Consider the following 19,821-nt stretch of genomic DNA (forward strand, 5'->3'; position numbering starts at 1 on the left):
GCACTGTGAGAGTTTATAGATCTACTTATATAGTTTATATCTCTTCCTCTACGGTTTTCTTAAGACGCAGCCGGGTGCTGGCAGCACTGCTAGTGAGACTGCTGTTATTGTTATTGCAAACTGTCCTGATTTTAAACAAATGCACAACATTCGTACCACGATAAAACTGGGGCCGTCTAGCTAGTCTCACAGAGACCAAGAGTGAGCCCGCCGTCACCGCTGCTGTCGCTGGGCTGGCTGACCAGAATCACAAAGATCTTCGAAAGAAAACAATACGATTTCATGAATCATCATAAGGCCAAGTATTGTCTTTGCAAGTTCTTATTTATTTTCACGTCTGCTGTGTGACAGTGAGAAAAATCAACGACTCCAACAGAAAGACTAAGAAGAGTGTGGATTATATGCATTCCTCTTGCATAGTTGTGAGGCTGGACTGGGCAGCAGGCCTGCCTGCCTGCCGGCCTGGATAATGAGGAAGTTTGGCTCTCCAGACTTGACAAGAAAGACTTTGTTTACCAGCCAGAAAACATCAGAGCCCCCGTAATAAAGATGGAGAGGAGGATGGTTGGCTAATACTGAACAGGAACATCTATCAGCTGCTTGGTATGGCCTGGAGTTCGGCCTACAGGTCACAACGTTGGGATTATTTCACCAAAATTCAGATGGAAGAAGACCACCTCTGGCTGGCTGGAAACACGGTTTTACTGTCAAATACAAATGGAGCATCCAAATGTCCTCTAAGGCTCTTCGTTTGGCTGATGGCCTTTGATGAGGACAGATCGAGTCTCAACCTCCGTCTAACACAGGATTGATTCTTAGCAGTGCGATGCACATCCAGTGTTTTTCCTCAGAGGAACCAAAACCTAGCAGGACGTCAGTCGTTCCTGCAGGAGCTCGTTCAGAGTCTGGCCTGTGATGCTAGGAATCCAAAGTTGGAGCGTTTTGATTCACAACAAAAGCAGGAAGAGTCTGAATTTGAACATGGTGACGAGGAAACCCCGCCTCTAACCTTCCATGTGTTTTAGCCACAACCACTTTATGACCGCTAGATCAGAGTAGAAGTGAAACTGCTTGTGTCTGGAGCGTGCGCGTGTGTGTGTGTGTGTGTGTGTGTGTGTGTGTGCTCTCAGCCTGTCTTTAGACAGTCTGCTGCTTTGGTACTAAAATAACACACACACACACACACACACACACACACACTCACATCAGTCCATGTCAGTTGAACCAAACGGTACCCGGATCTTACTTTATGCCATCACAGGCTGATGAAGCGGTCAAGGCTGACTGGACTACACTAGAGGCCAGCTCTGTGGTTTCTATTACCCATCAGGCCACACTGGTCCTGCCAACTTCCAGGATTTCTCTATGAATGCATATAATAGAGAGTACAGAATCAAACAAAACAAAATAAACCAGACAGATCAAGAGGGCAGATCGAAGTGGCAGCGACCACATCGATGTACAGTAACTGCTGGTAATGGTCTCCTGAAGAGCTGACCCCCCCCACCCCCCCTCCATCTCCCTTAACAGCCGTGAACACGATAAAAATAAGGCTCTGCTTGCTGTGTGTCCGTCGGTTTCTCCGTGTCCACACAGCAAACCCGTCTGCGTGTGTGTGCTCATGAATCCAGCCCAGCTTCAGGTGCTGTACTCACGTCTGACTTCAACCTCACAGTTGCTTCAGCTTTGCTTTCACTCCTGAGGTTTTGTGTACCGGACACAAACGGCCTTGAAGTGGCCTTGAGATGCTGACGCGTCGAGTGAAAGCGAAGGCTGACGCTGCTTAAACACACTCGCCGGTCGACCTTTGTAATAGCGACACACTCGAACGAGCACTTCTAAATGGCATCACACCTGCGCTCTGCTCAGACCAGCTGGTTCTGGTGTGACTCGTCAGTACTAGCTGCATCCTCCGTCCCTTCAGAAATACACCCATTGATTCAAAGTAAAAAAAATATACTGTTAATATATATTCATATATAGTCTTTAATTTTCAGGTGGACTCTTTAGTCATGTGGTAAACTGTTTGCTAGTCAGATAGCCTGAGCGACCCCCATGTGGAATGTCTGTTCTAACTCTAGCAGCAAATCACTCTGCAGCTCCAAAGTTCCAGGACTAAACTCTCCCGCTGAATCTGACCTTGACCGCAGGCTTGTCAAGCAACACATCATATCAGGCACACTGGCCTCACGCTCTGAACTCTTCCAGCTTAGAATATCTCCATTAATCTCATACCGGCGGGTTCCATCCCGGCCTCAGGCTGGAGCGTTTAGTTCTTGATGTGCTCTGAGATTGAACCAAACTCCTAGTCTCCTCGCCTTTTGTTTAGTTTTACATTCACTCACAGTGAAACAGGTGATGAGCAGAAGAAACACGTAGGAACACGGTGAGCGTTTGGAACCTCTCTGCTTTGGCTCTCGTGCACTGTAGAACTGCACTACGCTGGACTGGGAAGTCTGGGCTGCACACGGTCGACCCTGAGCGCCATGCAGAGATGGAGGATAGAAAATTTGTGCAACGATGCTGCAAACCTTCAACAACTCATCCGCGTTGGATCCGAATGTCCAACCCGAATATGCAACCCAGACAGCCAGAGGAACTTTCGGATCCCCATCAAACGGAAACTGCAGCCACCAACGTGACGGTCGGTAAATCTTTGCATGTCTGCTTTGGTCTGTTTTCACTCCAGCCAACAAAAACACAATGTGACATGTTCCCAGGTCCTGCACAGTCGAGCCCGCAGTGCAACAAGGCCAGAGTGGACTAAGAGCCACTAAGTAGGAAAAAGAGCAAAGAAATTGCCAAATGGAAAAGTACTACAAGTGTGTGTGTGTGTGTGTGTGTGTGTGTACATGTGGGCACTTTCAGATGTCTGGTTCAGTTTGTTCCACTGTGGTCTTTGGCAGCATTAAACACATCAAGGGAGGAGAGCTGATCCAGTGACTCCTATTATGAGTGAGCTAGAGGCCTGAGCTATTGTCTCCCTCCTCCTCCTCCTCCTCCTCCTCCTCCTCCTCCTCCTCCTCCAGAACCCTGAGAACGAACGATTCTGTTCCTGTTTCCTGCTGCACTGGAGGTGATAAGACTACAATGAACGTGAGCGAGCCCACCCTTCCTAAACACACACACACACACACACGATGGCTGTTCACACGCAGTCACACCATCGTTTCACACGGATGAACATACAGGCACGCTCCAAGACATGAGAGCATGTGTGCTGAAACATGCTCTAGCAACGGCAGCTCACATTAACCCTACAGTGTGACCTAAGAATGAATAACACAAAAAGCCAATATAAGTTGGGGAGAGCTGAGGTTTGGAAAGTGGTGAGACTCCAGAGGCCTTCAGGCACAAGACGGCTCAATATCTAGCCATGAGTGATGACACACAGGGATCAGGGAGAGTGAGGTTCTCCGTCGACAGGCGTTCTGTCTGCTGATGTGTGAAACTGTGTGAGCAGCAAGCGATCGGCCTGGCAGCAGCAGCGCTGCCTTCGTCGTCTCCTTGGAAATACCACACAGAGCTCTCCCCTCAACTACAATCACCTTTGGCGTGTTTGGTGAAAACTACAGAATACAGAGGCTGCTCTCATGCATATTATCTACATCCACCTTCCAGTTTTTGTGGCCTAAAAGGTTTTAATATCACAAACACAATAACTTTTGATAGAGAATCTATCCTTCATATAGGACTTTAGTTCTGCACCCACTCAGAAAGAATCTTCTCTGTGATTAGATCATATATACATTGTATGACTGGGAATATATATAATCATATTAGAGTTATAGTTTGGTAAAACCACAGCATGTGTGTTTACTCTAGACAGTCAGACTGCCACACTAACATCTGGAGAACGACAGGACATCGAGGAGGAAGCACACACGTGGAATCTGGTAAAATCAGCTCTTTAAAATCTGTTGCTTCTAAAACTTTTATTTCCTGATTTCAATGAATATCAACTGCTGTGGTTTCCTCGACCATCATCAGGCGATGACTATGTACGATACAAACTTCTAACAACGTAAAATCTCATCAAAAAAAAAAGAGAGAACAAAGCAGAGCTCTAAAAACAGAGAGAGCGATGAGAGGAAAGACTAGAGGAGGGGAGCAGAAGATAAAATAAAAACCAACACTTGTTTTGATCTGAATGTTGGCGTTTCTCTCCCCTCAAGCATCTGCGGTTTAACATACAGCTCTGCATGTCACAAAAACGCTTGGTACCAAAGTGCAATTCTCCTGAGATATGGACCAAGGACTAGAGATGAACCACCAAAGTCCTCTATAGACAAGCACACTCTTGCTGGTAGACACTGGCCCACCTCAATGCTGGTACCCTAGCTCCATGTCATGACTCGACACTGTAAACCTCTAGACTTTGATATGGACCTTCACAGTCTGCTGTGCCCAAAACCTCTGAGAGTCAACGATGACTGAGCTGCAGCCAATCAGGAGGCAAAGCCCTGCGAGTCGACGGTTAGATTCCTTGACTTTGCTTTGATATTCCTGTTATAACCCAACTGAAAAAGCCTCCATAAGACCTGTGTGTAGGGTAGCTGTCACACACAGCAACAGGACGCAACCATACTGGGCCCAGACGTCCACTGGACTACACACTACTCAGGTTCCATCTGGTCTTCAGCATCAGGCTTGATTAATGGTGAAAGTGCGGGTGTTCGTTCACCGATTTCAAAAGCTATAATCAGACGGTAAACAAGACTTGAACACCCGAGGAACCAGCCAGTAACAGACAAGAACCACCCAGAGAACCAACTACATTCACCTCAGACATCAACAGGCCCAGCAGGTCCTCTCCTGACAGCATGGATTCACAACCACTGCACCGCAACTCTCCTGCCCCCCCTCAATAAAATCTACTGGAGATATAAAATATGTGCCATTCTTTATCAACCTAAATCTTTGAAAACAAATGTATGATTAGGTTTTGGCTCGCCGAGGAGGCGAGGGTTTGTCAGATGGCAAGATAACCAGCATCATCACAGGAAAAAATAAAGGGGCTGTTTCCAAGGCAACTGTGACTCGAGAGAAACTTAAATAAAACACATGAATTGATTGTTTCCACACACCCATACTGGACATCACTACCGCCACTGTCTTGGTCACAGGGTTGGTAAAAGCCTACCTGAGACAAACAGAATTGAGCCCGACGACCCAAAACCATGTTGTGCTGTAGGAGCCGTTTCTCAGAAATATAACAAGTCTTGGCTGTCAGTGGACTCTACAATGCCCGAACTCATTTTCTGCCACGACGATACAGTAAGCCTTCACTGACAACTGGCCGACAGACTGAGGGTTTAGTTACATTCAGTGCATCTTTTCTTAATGATGAAATGTGTTTTCATACCAGAACGAGGAAGCCACTGATATATATATGGCGCAATGGAATGAACATCCAGTTTTCTCGTTCCATCGTGATGCACAATCCTGGTCTTGTATGTCACTTGATGTCATGGTTCCCTTCCATCATGGCAGCGTATAGTTGGAATTATTCAAAGGACACCAAATAACACATGTTCAGTAGAAAATGGCTCTGAACTAAAAGTCTCGATGTCTACAAGAGCAAAGCTATGCAGGGATCTTCATCCTGAATAAATAAAACAGGCGTGGATATTTACCACCAGCTCACGACAGAAGAAACACAACTCACTGTGGCTATGAACTTGGAAGACGGGGCTTCCTGTGTAGTGAGGTTTCGTATGTTGACAGGTGAGCAGGGTGGTTCAGTGTGAGGGAGGCAATCATGGAACGTTACTCTCCGCAACACTGCCAGTAAGGTGCTCAAACTCCTCATTAAAACAATTTGGCTTGGAAATGCCACTCACCAGCTCGAGACGCTCAGAACTCTGAGTCATGGCACTGACGTAGCTGTTGCTGAGAACTACATTACAACTGGTCCGCACCAGCCACAGTTAGCCATATTACAGTGGAAACTCCCACCCTGCTGGCAAGGCTCCGAACTACTGGACAAGTGTACACGAGAAGCAGCAAAGGATGTTACCCAGGAAGTGATTGGTAGTTTACACACCCAAAACTTTTGCAAGAGTGGAGCAAATAGACACAGAGTGAGGGTTTAAAAAACAAAACAAAACAAAAAAGAAATATCATCTCACAACTAAAGCTAGTAGCTTGTGTCTGAACGCACACAAAGACACCCCCCCCCACCCCACCCCCCCGGTCCACCACTCAACCAGCCTACTGGTCCTGATCAAGCTGTGAGCAGGATAAGAATATATTTGTTAAATACACACAAAGCCTCTGCAGGCAGGGGAACGACCACACAGGAAAAACTAGATTATGCACAGAATGGGTCAAAAAGATAAGGAGTCAAATAAAAAAGAAAAACAAATCAAAGTTACATCATACAGAGAGGCTCTGGAGGTTATTAAGGTGAGGGAGAGACACTGAGCTTTGATTACTCATTGTGGACAAGACCAGACCAGAGAGGACTGTGCCAGACAGGAGGACTTGTCAGGCAGCACAGTGACACGTAAATCACCATGAATTGAGAAATACTGGTGGTGAGAGATCAATGGTTGGTGTCAAACTCAGTGAATATACTGCATTTTCTTAATTTGACAAGCATGTTAAAAATCCGTTCTCTTGTCCTGGAATTGATTAGAAAATCAGGAAAGACACCTTTGAGTGTTAAAACTGCTGTGAAATGAGCTCAAAACTATAAAAGGAACTAAAAGCAAACTACATCTGCTGCCATAAATGAAATGTATGGATTGCTTGAGGTTTAGTTTGGATGTGTCAGGTCTGCTTCAGAGGTTAGAGATGACATGGACCTGCTTGGCCTGGTCTGGTCTTGACACAGTGTAGGCCGTGGTGTGTTGGATCTGTTGGTCTTGGCCTACATGCCCATGCTGAAGGCCTGGAGCTCACGGTGGAAGTGCTGGGTGGGTTCGGACAGAACCAGGCTAGAATCCAAGCAAGGGTGCCAGACACGACCCAGGCCCAGAGAAACCTCTTTGACCAGGTTATGGACCGGGTCGCCTTCCATGCACACCGACTGGTCTGGGTCAAAGTCGATGCTCTCCTCAGACACCGTCAGGACACGAAGACTGGAGCCCCGCAGCCGAGAGATGGCCACCAAGTTGTGTGACCACACAGTGTAACCTACGAGGAGAGGGCCGCTGACGTTATTACAAGAACAAACAAATAGGAACAAACTCTAATTCATGAAATGTCGAGGGTGTAAAGCCTGGTTTATGCGCCTGTGTCACGGCGACGCCGTAGGACGCAGGCCCCTACGCGGACCCTATAGCTTGGCCTGACGTGCACCTCCAAAAAATCCTGACTACGCGTCGCGTCTCCGGAAGAAAATGGCCACAAGAGGTCATGTTTGCTTTCATGAATCAAACTCTAAACTCTGAACATGACAAACAGTCGTTCAAAGAAAAGCCTCGACCCAGCACCAGCGTTACAGTTAGCTACCAGTTAGCTACTGCTTTTATTTGACAGGCACCTGGGAGCAGTTTGCCAAAAGTCATTTTATAATTCCAAAAAATGTCACCAGTCTAATTTTGATTTATTTTTGACGACTGAAGGGACCTGATGTGATAAACTGACACGTATGGAAATGAAAAGCCAGAAAATGTTCTGCATTAACGCTTGAAAATAATCCTTGAACAAAAAGCTGCTTGTCAGTTTCCTGAGCGCTGAATACTCTCAAAGCAAGTTTCTCTGTGACTGCTGGAAGTGCAAACATGATGAGCACGGACCAGAGGTTGACTCCCATCTGAGAGACACTGAACTGGTCTCACCGTGTATCACCAGTACAGCCAGGTGGGTACATCTCCATGCCAACAGGACCAGCGGGTCTTCGTTACGATTGACACTGAGGTCGGGGAAGTCAGGGTCGTCCCTCAGTAGCAGGAAGTGAGTCAGCGTTTTGTTGTATTGTTGAGAGATGAGCTCCAAGGTGGCGTCGGTCACCAGTGTGCTGTAACTGTCCAGGTGGAGGCGCTCCAGAGGAAGGCTCGGCTTTAGGACCCTGAGGAGCTCTGAGCTGTTGACCTCCAGGGCCATGATGTACACTCGCAGATTGGCACTCGCGCGGACCTGACGAGGACCAGGTAAACTTGACTATACAACACTCTGAAGCAACAACACACACAATCAGAGGTAGCTGTTGTATTACCAGAGCCTTCCAGTCGTCCTCTGTGGCTGTCCCTTCTAATGGTTTGAACTCCAGGGCCGCGCCGTTGAGCAGCAGGGAGAGGCGATGCAGTGGAGTACGGCGAGGAGAAGCTAGGAGACCACACAGCTCTGACGTCAGATCAGAGAAATCCAGAGCCAGAGAATGAAGAGAAGAGAGACGATCCAACTCTGATGGTGAAATGAGCGGACCTGAAGGTGACACGTTTGAAAAAATTCATGAATTCTTCAACCACAGATGTTTTTTTACAGAGTTTAAAGTGCACGTAACATAAACCGCTCTGAGAGCAGAAAGACATCCAATTTTTGAAGAGACTGTACAGACAAACAGAACCAACATACCCAGCTGGTGATCCAGTAAACTGAGGTGCTGCAGGGTCTCAGCTGAAGGGTTGGACAGGCAGGCTAAGGAGCAGGGGGTCACCAGACCCAGCATGAAGCTGCAGGACAACCACCGCAGCTGCCTGCTGTTGGACAACATCTCCATGAACAACTGCTGGATTCTGCAGAGAGATGAGGGGAGGAGGAGAAGAAGGAGAATTAGCTTCAGGTCATTTCCCCAGCATGAGATGCCCAGAGCCGTTCAAACACAACTAGCATGTTGCATCCTCAGTATAGCGTGATAACTCACAATGGGGATGAGTTCAATCAGTTTTACCAGGGCTGGCGACACCTCCGACGTCACACAGTCATTTTATATTGTAAAGAACCTGAGAAACAGTCCCCCATTAATACATCTTGCTCCATTTATTTGACCTTGAATGCGCTGACTGTGTGTCCCCGTCTACCAAATGCAATAATGTAATATCTGCTCAAACTTAGTTAGCTGATGAAGAATGTGACGTGTATGGCGGCTCGGGAGCAGCTACGAATGTGATCCTGATACGAGACGCTTTAATCTCTTCCTGCTGACAAGGTCAAGAATGACGGGCGCATCGGGGAGTTTTCATCAGCAACTGATAGCCAAAATATTCCATTCATCTTAATGCTCATTAATGTCTCCGCAGCTGTCCTTGAGTTTCAGTCAGGGGGATCATTGTGCTGCTGTGAGGAGGAGGAGGAGGAGGAGGAGGAGGAGGAAGGGGGTTGGTGGTGGGGTTGTCCAACTTCAGACTTGACCACTGATTCCAACGTGTCCTGTTACAGCTCGTCACTGCTAATTAACATGTCGGCAGAATCTGGTGTTGGAATATTTTAACATTATCGCCATTACTATATTAGCATTCTGACAGATCACACGCACACACACTGCTGAGGCTTACTCGTTGATTTTTTTGTCCCCCTGGTGAATCTGGTGCAGGTTGGAGCTGTCCAACAGTCCCTCCTGTTGGAGGACACATGTGTCTCCATACAGGCTCAACTTCTGCAGGTTCCTGGAAGAGAAGCAAACAACATTCAACGAGGTTCAATGGTACCGGGTCAAGGTTTTTCCACGGCTGATTACAGTTTATATTGCAGATATTTTGGGCCAGTTTTCTAATTCTATTACATGATTTAACTGAACAAAAGAATGATATAGAAAATTACTCCAACTGCTCTGCATGTGCTCATTCTCAGTTGAAAATATATCAACAAAATTATTCTCAAAATGTACTCAAACAGAAAATTTGTAACAAAATAATTTTGCGACAGGATACAAAGCATTTCCTGGTTTCTGTGAGGACCAACAAGAACTGAATTGATGCTCATTCGTCTGACGAAGCAGAACACGCAACACGGTTAAGCGAGACACGTTTTAGATGCAGCACGAAGAACAGAACTGTCACTCGTATCATCAGATGTCTGATGTATCTATTAATGTCTGGTCAGAGGAATGTTTCTCCACAAGTTGCAAACCTAAAAATAAACCCGTTGACCTCAGGAACTGAAAGAGGCTGAAAATGACAAACATACAAAACATCAGTTCCTCTTTATCTGATAAATTACAATACTAACATAAAACGATCTCAGGATGAGGTGAGTGAGAACTGAAGAGTATCGGCTGAGAAATATCACTAAACAGGTGGACACGACGCAGCCCTGCAGGGGTCTAAGATGGAGGCGCTGTGTGATGCTGCAGGGAGCAGCTGAGTGATGGAGCGCGTCTGAAGCGCACCAGCTAGCGCCCTGGTCGGATGGACTGATGCAGAAAGCAGCGGTGGCTGGTTCACTTCCTACAAAGTCCCCGCCTCACTACCTACAGGAGACAACAGATGTCTCATCCTCACATGTAAAACAGCGTTCTGTCTTTACAAAAGTGTACAATGACTTCCACGACACAGGAAGATGAACGCGCTGCCGATCGTCACTGGAGTCTCTGACAACGAAGTTTACATTTCAGCTCTCTGGTTCGTGGTTTCGGACATTAATCAATCAACCCCAATGAAGTTTAAGGGGAATCTCCTCGTGAACCGTTTCTTTAAGGACTGAGAATACTCATGTGAAGTCCACCCATGTCCAGTCCATGCACCTTCCAATCAGCCATCCTGCGCCAAACACAGACCTCGCACTCTGTACGGTGCCGAGTTGGCTCCTCTCATGCACGTTATCACGGCTGTCCTAGACTTTCAGGAACTGCTGTTTAGAGCCTGTTACATCCCGGTACCCGAAATAGATGAACAATTGGCAACACTCGAGCAGGAGTCTATTTGTTTAAAGTGAAATGCTTTGAGAAGCAGTCGAGCACACACAATTACCTTCTTCCACACAGACAGCCGACATCTGTTGTGACAATGTTTGGAAGGACAAGTTATGAGAGTAATTCACATTATGAATATGAAGAAGATTTAGAAATAGAGAGGATCATTTTCTTGTTCATCTGAAACTTCCATATAAACACAGACAACTGCAGAAGAACAACTTGTCCTCCATCATCCTGCGCCTTATTTATAACCTCCGTCTTCCTAAATCACGTTACTTTGCGAGATCCTAACGTGAGAATCCAGCCCTAATTTTCTACGTGGTCGCCCCACACATGGCTCTGCGGTAGAGACAGCACTGCCAAATCTCTACCAGTAGACGCATCTCTGCTGTTGCATTATATATAGGGTTGTATCGTCAACCCTGTTGTGAGGAAGAACTATCATCTGCCTGCATGCCACACAGCCACAGTACTACCTCATCTGTACTGTAAACATGATGTGTGAAGCCCATTTCCAGTAGGTCATTAAAAAAAACGAAGCTGTGCAAAACCACTCTGGAATGAGACCAACAATCGTCTCACGTGCAGCTACTTCCTGCTGCTGCAGGTCTCCTCTCAGCACCGTAGCAGACCACATCCGATGCAGTGGAATGAAATTCTCATTTGAGTGACCTGACAAAGTGAGAGCTGCAGTTATTTGTGTTGGTCGGTTTTTGAATCCTAATGAACAGCAACAAAAGAACAAGGTTTGTTATTGGATTCCAGCAAATCTGATTAGATTAAAATACTAATCTGCGTGGAACCTTTCGTGCAGACTAAAGGAACATACTTTGTTTGGGGTGAATAGAACGATCAGTTGTTCATTAACTGTTGCTACCTGGATGATTTTCCTATTTTAGATTTAACAGCTTCCCTGAAGCCAAAGATGAAACGACTTCCAAGGTTTAATAATGTCTGGGGTTCTGTCACCATCATCACCATCCAATAAAATGAAAACTGTTGTACTTGACAACTATTTCTCCGAATTTGCAAGGACACAATACGAATCATAATACAGTTTGTTACGAGTTGTCAACAAGTCTGGGTCAGTTTTTATTCACATCTGTCAATACCAACACTTTCCTCTTCATAATTGTCAGTACAACTCTTGTTGTTGTTGTTGTTGGGTTCAAGGTTACATCGTGAGGCTCTCCTGAACAATCTAGAACACAAAGCAAGATCCTGATGTCCGGTTCATGGTCCAGCACCAGCTAGGGAATGTAATCTGGTTTGGAATGTGGATCAGAAGTATCATGCCGATATCTGATCTGAGAATACAGTCAGGATCCCCACTTTCAGCGATATTCCAGAACAGATATCTCATCTCTGACTCAAAGGACAGAGGAGCTTTCAACCCCCTCAGTAGGTGAGCAGCCCCTCTCTGGATGGCTGCTATTTAAACACATCAAAGCATTGTAGGGAATAATGGAGAATGTGGGAGAAGCTCTAACAGAGTGGAGCTCTGCACTGAAATCAGGAAGCTTATAAAGTTTTAGAGAAAAGCAACTGGCTCAGCAGAGATGAGCCATGTGACCAGCTTTAAAATCTCTCTCTTTCTAAATTATATATATATATATATATATATATATATATATATATATATATATATATATATATATATATATATATATATACACACACACACACACACACACACACACACACGACATATACATATCCCACAACATGCATTGTCATACCAGGGCTAAATATACCAACACACATACACTGAATTAAGTCTGTCAGTGCTGAGATCAGCAAGTCAGAGCCAACAAAGCCTGTGTGGCCAGCAGCACTGCTGCGTTTTATCTGCCTCTCTGAGGATGTTACACAGACATGAGGCCTGTCAATAAAACACACGTTTAACGTGCCGCTGACACGAGAGAATACGGACGTGTGCGGTGGCTGTTCGTATAAGCAGTAAAACACTGAATACAGTTACAGTGGAGAGATATAAAGATCCGGTTTTCTCCTGGCTGCGCCGCAAAGACATGAACGAATTACGTAACTGCTAATGTCAGGGTTTGTTTATAGCTAACCAGCTAGCTGCTAACTGGCTAGCAGCTAGCTTACGACGACGCAGGAAATGCAGCGAAATGCTAAAAAAAAGAGGGGGGTGTGTGACATAGCAAGATGACGCGTTGAATTTCATTATAGCAAATACAAGGAACGTCACCCTAGAGCAAATGTTACCTGTTATTGCGGATGCTGGTGAACACACACAACACCTGGTCCAAGTAGGTGGCCACGGCGTCCCTCCATCGCTCCGAGAGCTGCGGGTCATTATCGGAACCAGGGGGCTGGTCCACCCTGGAGGGGTCGTTGTTCAGGGGGCTCAGATAACCCTCCACGGGTGCAAGTTCCAGCTGCAGCTCACGCACGAATGAACCGAACTTCCGCATGAGGAACTCCAATCTCAGGGTCTCCTCGGAGCTGGTGGAGCCGCCGCCGCCGCCGCCGCCGCCTATCCGGAGCTTGAGCTCGCTCCACAGAGCCGGATAGAAGAGACACTCCCTCCACCGCGAGCACACGGCCGAGGCCCGGAGCTTGTCTCGGTCGGACAGAAAGGAGAATATGTGGACGATAAGCTCGCTGGGTAAAGCCATGGCTCCGACACCCCCGCACAGAGCCATGGCGAGCTAAGAGAACCGTTCCGTGGGTACCAAGCAAATTCAGGTTCACAGTTACAACCGTTCTTTAAAAAAACAACAACTCCGGAACGGTTAGGGTGAGCACGGCTTCCTCTGTGGCTGAAAACAAACTGCTTTAGTTATGTCTTCGGTACTATTGGACCGCACCACCTGCTCCCGCTGCCTGGGGAGCAAAACATTACTAGAATATGTGAATCAACGCAAACAGACTGGTCCCGCGTAGTTAATGGAGATTTGAAAAATGTATTTATAAAGTGACTAACAGTTTTACCTCCACCACATTGTTGGTAAACCAGGTTAGCATCACTCTGTGCCCTCAAAAGAATGGTTTCGTCCGGTGGTGCTGTTATTTTTGCCATACTAAAGCGCGCCGCTGGAGGGTGCTGTGTCCCGGCTGCTGCTAACTCTGTTCCGACACGTGATCTTTATTTTGGAGACACACCCCCTTCATGGTTCACTCTGACAGCGGCGGGGTGTCGACGCTCAGCCGACGCAGCAGAAATAGACCAGATTCTCCATGTAGGCCTAAACTACACCCTCAAGAGAAGCACTGTGGATGGACTGGCGTCATCTAACATGCATGTGTGACGTTAGAATGTTCATGATGTGTGCGATCGATCAGGACACAACGAGGAGGCCTTTTATCCCTCATGGATTAAAAGCCTGCTGGTGCTTAATTTATGTCATATTTGATTTACTGTTATTGACGTGAGGATTTAACCACGTTGTAAGAGTATTAAAGGACCTTTAAGGTGAGTGAGTGTCAGGTTTGTCAATGGCCACATGAATGATAGGCAGATTTATCCAGTTCTTAGCAAGAATATTAGAAAAACGCCACATTTACAGTCGATGAAGTACAAATGAAGATTGTTTAAATATAAATATGAATGTAATGAATTTAAGACAGGATGAACCTAAGCGGAACCAAATAAATGAACAACTAAAAGAAAACAGTTCTCATCTAAAACAAATTAATTCAGCACATTAAAACAATGCACAAATAAATAATTGAATTTACTCTGACTTTTATTCTCTTTTAATCCGTTTGATCTCACACTCCCAGGCCATCATAAATTACTTACAACCTCACAACTACACTTAAGATAAAAGGAAGTTTGTGTCAACCACTAAAAGCAAAATAGATAAATAAATAGATCTCTTGATATCGTCTTGGGTCTCAGGGGGTCTCAGGGGGTCTCAGGGGGTCTCAGGGGGTCTTGAGTGATCCAGAGTTGACAGGCAGAATGAGTCAGAGATTGTCAGGGGGACGTTATGACATCTTAGAACCCATCGCCCCAACCCGCCAAACAACAAGCGGTAAAAGAATAGAAGTATTAGTCGTGGAAGTGGTAGTAGTGATAGTAGTAGTGGTGGTAGTAGTGGTAGTGGTAGTAGTAGTGGTGGTAGTAGTGGTAGTAGTGGTAGTGGTAGTAGTAGTGGTAGTAGTGGTAGTAGTAGTAGTAGTGGTAGTAGTAGTAGTAGTGGTATTAGTGGTAGTAGTGGTAGTAGTGGTAGTGGTAGTAGTGGTAGTAGTAGTAGTAGTAGTAGTAGTGGTAGTAGTGGTAGTAGTGGTAGTAGTAGTAGTAGTAGTAGTGGTATTAGTGGTAGTAGTGGTAGTAGTAGTGGTAGTAGTAGTAGTAGTAGTAGTAGTGGTATTAGTGGTAGTAGTGGTAGTTGTGGTAGTAGTAGTGGTAGTAGTGGTAGTAGTAGTGATAGTAGTAGTGGTGGTAGTAGTGGTAGTAGTGGTAGTGGTAGTAGTAGTGGTGGTAGTAGTGGTAGTGGTAGTAGTAGTGGTGGTAGTAGTGGTAGTAGTGGTAGTGGTAGTAGTAGTGGTAGTAGTAGTAGTAGTGGTAGTAGTAGTAGTAGTGGTATTAGTGGTAGTAGTGGTAGTGGTAGTAGTGGTAGTAGTAGTAGTAGTAGTAGTAGTAGTAGTAGTGTATTAGTGGTAGTAGTGGTAGTAGTAGTGGTATTAGTGGTAGTAGTGGTAGTAGTAGTGGTAGTAGTAGTAGTAGTAGTAGTGGTATTAGTGGTAGTAGTGGTAGTAGTGGTAGTTGTGGTAGTAGTAGTGGTAGTAGTGGTAGTAGTAGTGGTAGTAGTGGTAGTAGTGGTAGTAGTAGTAGTAGTTGTGGTAGTAGTAGTGGTAGTTGTGGTAGTAGTAGTGGTAGTAGTAGTGGTAGTTGTGGTAGTAGTAGTGGTATTAGTGGTAGTTGTGGTAGTAGTAGTGGTAGTAGTGGTAGTAGTGGTAGTAGTAGTGGTATTAGTGGTAGTAGTAGTGGTAGTAGTAGTGGTATTAGTGGTAGTAGTAGTGGTAGTAGTAGTGGTATTAGTGGTAGTAGTAGTGGTAGTAGTAGTGGTATTAGTGGTAGTAGTAGTGGTAGTAGATCAGAGTATTCAGCAAGGTTTTGTAACGACCAACAACCCCTTAAATGAGGGGCAAAGCACAAGAGGGAGGTGAATTCACACAAGAGCACAGGAGGGGGGAGCTTCACCAAACAGGCTGAGCAGCAAGGCTGCACCATGGAGCGTCTGAGAGGACAGTGGATGCTGAATAAATCACAACGTTTCCACATAAATCATGGTAAGAACATGTTAGCAGCGTGGATCGGAATTTTTACCAGAGCAGACGTGAGCCTCGGTGCACCCGCTGCATTTCCCTCTGTGAAAAGAACGAAATAGCAGCGAAAAGACAAACCGCCATGATAAGAAACGCTTACATGTGAATGCACAGGGGAATTGAGTGTCAGACAAAAAATTTGGGCTGATAGTGTTTCTTTTCCCACTGTGAACTGCTGAGATAATAATAATAATAATAATAATAATAATAATAATAATAATAATAATTACAGCCTGTAAATCCCACCAGTCAAGAAACCAGATATCATTTCGTAGCAATTTGTTTGAAATAAGCTTGTTTTCTCGGCCTTTGAGCAACGTTAAAATGCTCTGCTGAGCTGCAGGTCATCCTCTGACATCATTTTCCTCACGCTGCACAATATTTCTGTTTTTGAAGTCAGAATTCATGCGCAAAACAAATCAGATCAAGAACAAAATGTGTCCATCTGCTGATTCCAATACAAATAAAAAGTCATGTTATTGGTTTAAATGTACACACGAGGGTGTAATTACTTCCTTCTTGTCCAGTGGCGTGATCTGTCCTGCAGCATCTGACTCACAGGACAGGAGACCTTCGCCTTCCTTGCTGGCTGTTATAATTCTGCTGAATCGGCTGCTGCTATTTGTTGTGTCTTGTACAACAAGAGAGAAACTGTTTGCTCTGCGTTGTTCCTTCCATTAATTAAATCTGCCTGCTGGTCGTCCTGGTGTTTAGTGAGAGATCATTTCATCCTCTCAAGGCCAGTCGGCGTCCCGCTGAAGCGTCATTGAGCGAGATATTTAATCCCAATGTAGCTGCACCATCACCAGAGGCTAGAAGACCGACTCCCTCCTCAGATATTAAAGTACATGGCATCAAATGAAGCCGAGTGTTGTCGAATACCAATGTGCAGCAGAGATGTGCCGAAACTACAAATCTCATCTGCTGTTTTATCAAATAATCTGTGTTCAAGCGCAGAGCGAGACGGCAGCTGCTGCAGCTCTCGTGTTGGTACCTTAATGACGGTTCCTGCACTGATCCCTGGTGCCTCCCCACTCATGATTCATGTCTGTAAAAATGAGAACAAAGAAATGTTGAGTCACTTGCCCCAACACCCTGCTGCAGGTTTGCGATGGTGCACTGGGTGGCGATAAAGCACCATGACTGGAAGTCCACAGCAGCACAGTCTGATAGGTGTGGTGAGGTGCCACCACAAAGATGTGCTGAGAAGCAGCTGCAGACACCACAGCAGTAGACAGTGCAGTATAATACATGAATCCCTCCATGTTCCCCCTCTCCTCCTGTTCAGGGTGGTGGGGGTGGAGCCTATCCCAGCAGCCTTCCCCCTGGACAGGTCACCAGTCCATGGCAGGACCAACACATAGAGACAGACAACCATTGGCTCTCCCAGCCACGCCTACGGTCAATTTAGAGTCTGGATTAACCTGGTCCCTCTTGATGTCTTTGGACTGTGGAGGAAGCTGGAGTACCAGAGAGAACCCAGCAGGAACAGGGAGAACATGGAGACTCACCCAGAAAGACCCCGTGCTGCAGCCGGGGCTCCACCCACAACCCTCTTGCTGGGGGCCACCGTGAGGACCACTGCTCCACCGTGCAACAGGAAGAAAACAGACATGAATGAAAAACTACTTCTTACTGTTGGATCAAGTATCCGTTGATATTTGCCAAATGAGCAGAAATATGCAAACATAAATACTCATGAAAAAAAAAATGCTTTTTTTGGCCTTTAGGCGAATTTTTGGCATATCTACCATAATCACTTTTCATACGCACTTTTTCAGAGAAATAAGCAAAAAAAAAAAAAAAATAGCCATGTAGTTTAGTTATTTAACCAATTCAAAGACACAGAAAACAACTGAAACAAAAATAGGAATCTTGAGCTCACAATTAAGCTCTCAAAGCCTCAGGTTTTTGAGGGAGACGTGCAGATTTGGCCTGAAGCTCATGGTGACTGGCGGCTGACGACTGCAAAACCATCCTGTGAGATCCCCATCTTCTTTATTCAGCCGTGTGCTCAGTGACCCACAAACGCGTTGATTTGAGATAAAAATGTAGAAACAATAAACCTTCCGGTTCGGCAGTCATTCACAGTCGTGCAGGGCGGGACCAGCTGGCGCATTCGCTTGAATCAACTCGTTCACGCGCTCTCATGGTAGCAGGAGACGGGAGGCGGCTGTTGATTACGAAGCATGCGGCTGGATAAGGAAGCTGTGGATTACGCTGGATTAAGTGCTTGAGTTTGTCAGTGGGTGTTTTGGGGCAGTTTTGCGTCAGCCTCTATCAGCTTCAAGCTTCAAGCTCCATTTCTGCATTCTGGAGTCACAGAGAAGCAACGCAGGAGGGAAAAAATGTCTTTTTGAGCTCAAGACACCTTTGTTTGAGTTTGGGATATTTTTGATGATGTATCGCTTTAATTTTTTTTTATGGTGTTTTGGATTTTTAATTCTCTGCAACATCCCCATCACAATTGAACAGTAATTTGCAGGGAGTGAGGGATCTGAGCGAGGAGCTGCAGCTCCAGAGGGAAGACCTCAGGGAGCGTCTAATAGAGGCAGTGAGAGCTGTCAAGGGGAAAACGGTCACTCTCTGTTCTGGAGAGTGACCATCTTTTTTTTTTCCCTGGCAGCTTTTTCAGAGGAGCCTGGAGACATGATGGATGGAGGATGAGGAGGAGAGGCTTGACAGGCGGCTGGTCATGAGCACCGATAACCATCCAGAACGCCCTGCTGCTGCTGGTCATCGTGCTGTAAGAGGCTCCCCCAATCAGGGGTGAGCCACAGGGAAAATAAGCTCCCGCATCGAGTTAGTGCAGCTTTATTTCTGTCAGTATTTTTACTGTTAATCCAAAGTAAAATGCATAGTTACAGTATCTGAGGACGACTACAAAAGCCGGACAGCAGTACAGTACACGCCCGCTGACTGATGCACAGCATGCTGGCTTCCCTGGCCAAGGCTGAATTATTACTTGAGTCAATAACACACAGCGCTGATGGCATCTATATATCTGGATTTGTGTGCAGGATCAAATAAACCAAACACCGGAGGATATTTCTTCCACGTGGAGGTGAATGTGTGCAGAGGGAATAACAGATCTGGTGGGGTGATAAGGCCGCACCGACAGGAAAGCAGAGGGAGGCCTCTGACCTCTAAGTAGGTTTCCTCAAATAACGCTATAATACATCAGTTGTCACGTTAGCGGTGAAATAATATTGAGCCAGACAATGTTTCCCCTCTCTGGACTCACTCATCTCACACCTCCTGTGTGACTGTCTGCAGGTGATGTGCTGCCTGTGAGCATTCGACACCATCATGCAAAGAGCTCTTTGTGACCTGGAAAGTTTGCGACACGGAACTGCAGTTCAGTCTCCTGTTAAAGAGCTTCTTCCCCCCTAAAGTCTATCTTTTCCTTTCAAGCACTCACTAACAGGTGACCTCTGCTCACAAAGATGGTTTTCCCTCCTGTATTGCGTCTCCGTCCTGCATTAACGAGCTGCTACAGTTAGTTAGCTTCGCACAATGAACGCTAGTGGGTGGGGATTGTTAGGTTGAACGAGTTCTTTATTTTAAACATATTTAAAAAAGGCGAAAAAAACACAAAAATATGGAAATAAAACAAGAAGAAAAAGGCTGGATAGATGTTCCTGCATCACCCTGCGTCTCTCGAGACCACAACAGCTAAGTAACCGAGATGATGGCAAATATCAGAAGCCTGATGA

At 45.9% G+C, this 19,821-nt stretch overlaps 1 protein-coding gene across 1 annotated transcript; it reads right to left on the reverse strand.

Moving 5' to 3' along the window:
- Positions 1-347: 347 nt before the first annotated feature.
- fbxo33 (F-box protein 33) lies at positions 348-13,622 on the reverse strand. The gene is made up of 6 exons (XM_086182752.1): positions 13,034-13,622; positions 9,444-9,554; positions 8,524-8,684; positions 8,165-8,373; positions 7,788-8,085; positions 348-7,140 (listed from the first exon to the last, which is right to left on the reverse strand). Exons 1-6 carry the CDS (start codon positions 13,471-13,473, stop codon positions 6,875-6,877), a joined length of 1,485 nt encoding a protein of 494 aa, XP_086038878.1. The 5' UTR covers positions 13,474-13,622; the 3' UTR covers positions 348-6,874.
- Between the last annotated feature and the right edge of the window lie 6,199 nt (positions 13,623-19,821).

This window comes from Aulostomus chinensis, chromosome 17 (genome assembly GCF_037954235.1).
Source record: "Aulostomus chinensis isolate RoL2024-O1b breed Wild chromosome 17, RoL_Achi_v1.0, whole genome shotgun sequence".
Taxonomy (NCBI): Eukaryota; Metazoa; Chordata; class Actinopteri; order Syngnathiformes; family Aulostomidae; genus Aulostomus; species Aulostomus chinensis.

Bases quoted from the DNA above. Each gene is read 5' to 3' on its own strand.
- fbxo33 (XM_086182752.1), bottom strand. From the start codon at position 13,473: ATGGCTCTGTGCGGGGGTGTCGGAGCCATGGCTTTACCCAGCGAGCTT. The intron at 9,555-13,033 runs GTAACATTTGCT...CTTCTCTTCCAG, and splicing joins ACCAGCATCCGCAATAACAG to GAACCTGCAGAAGTTGAGCC. The intron at 7,141-7,787 runs GTGAGACCAGTT...CTCTCCTCGTAG, and splicing joins GGCTGTACTGGTGATACACG to GTTACACTGTGTGGTCACAC.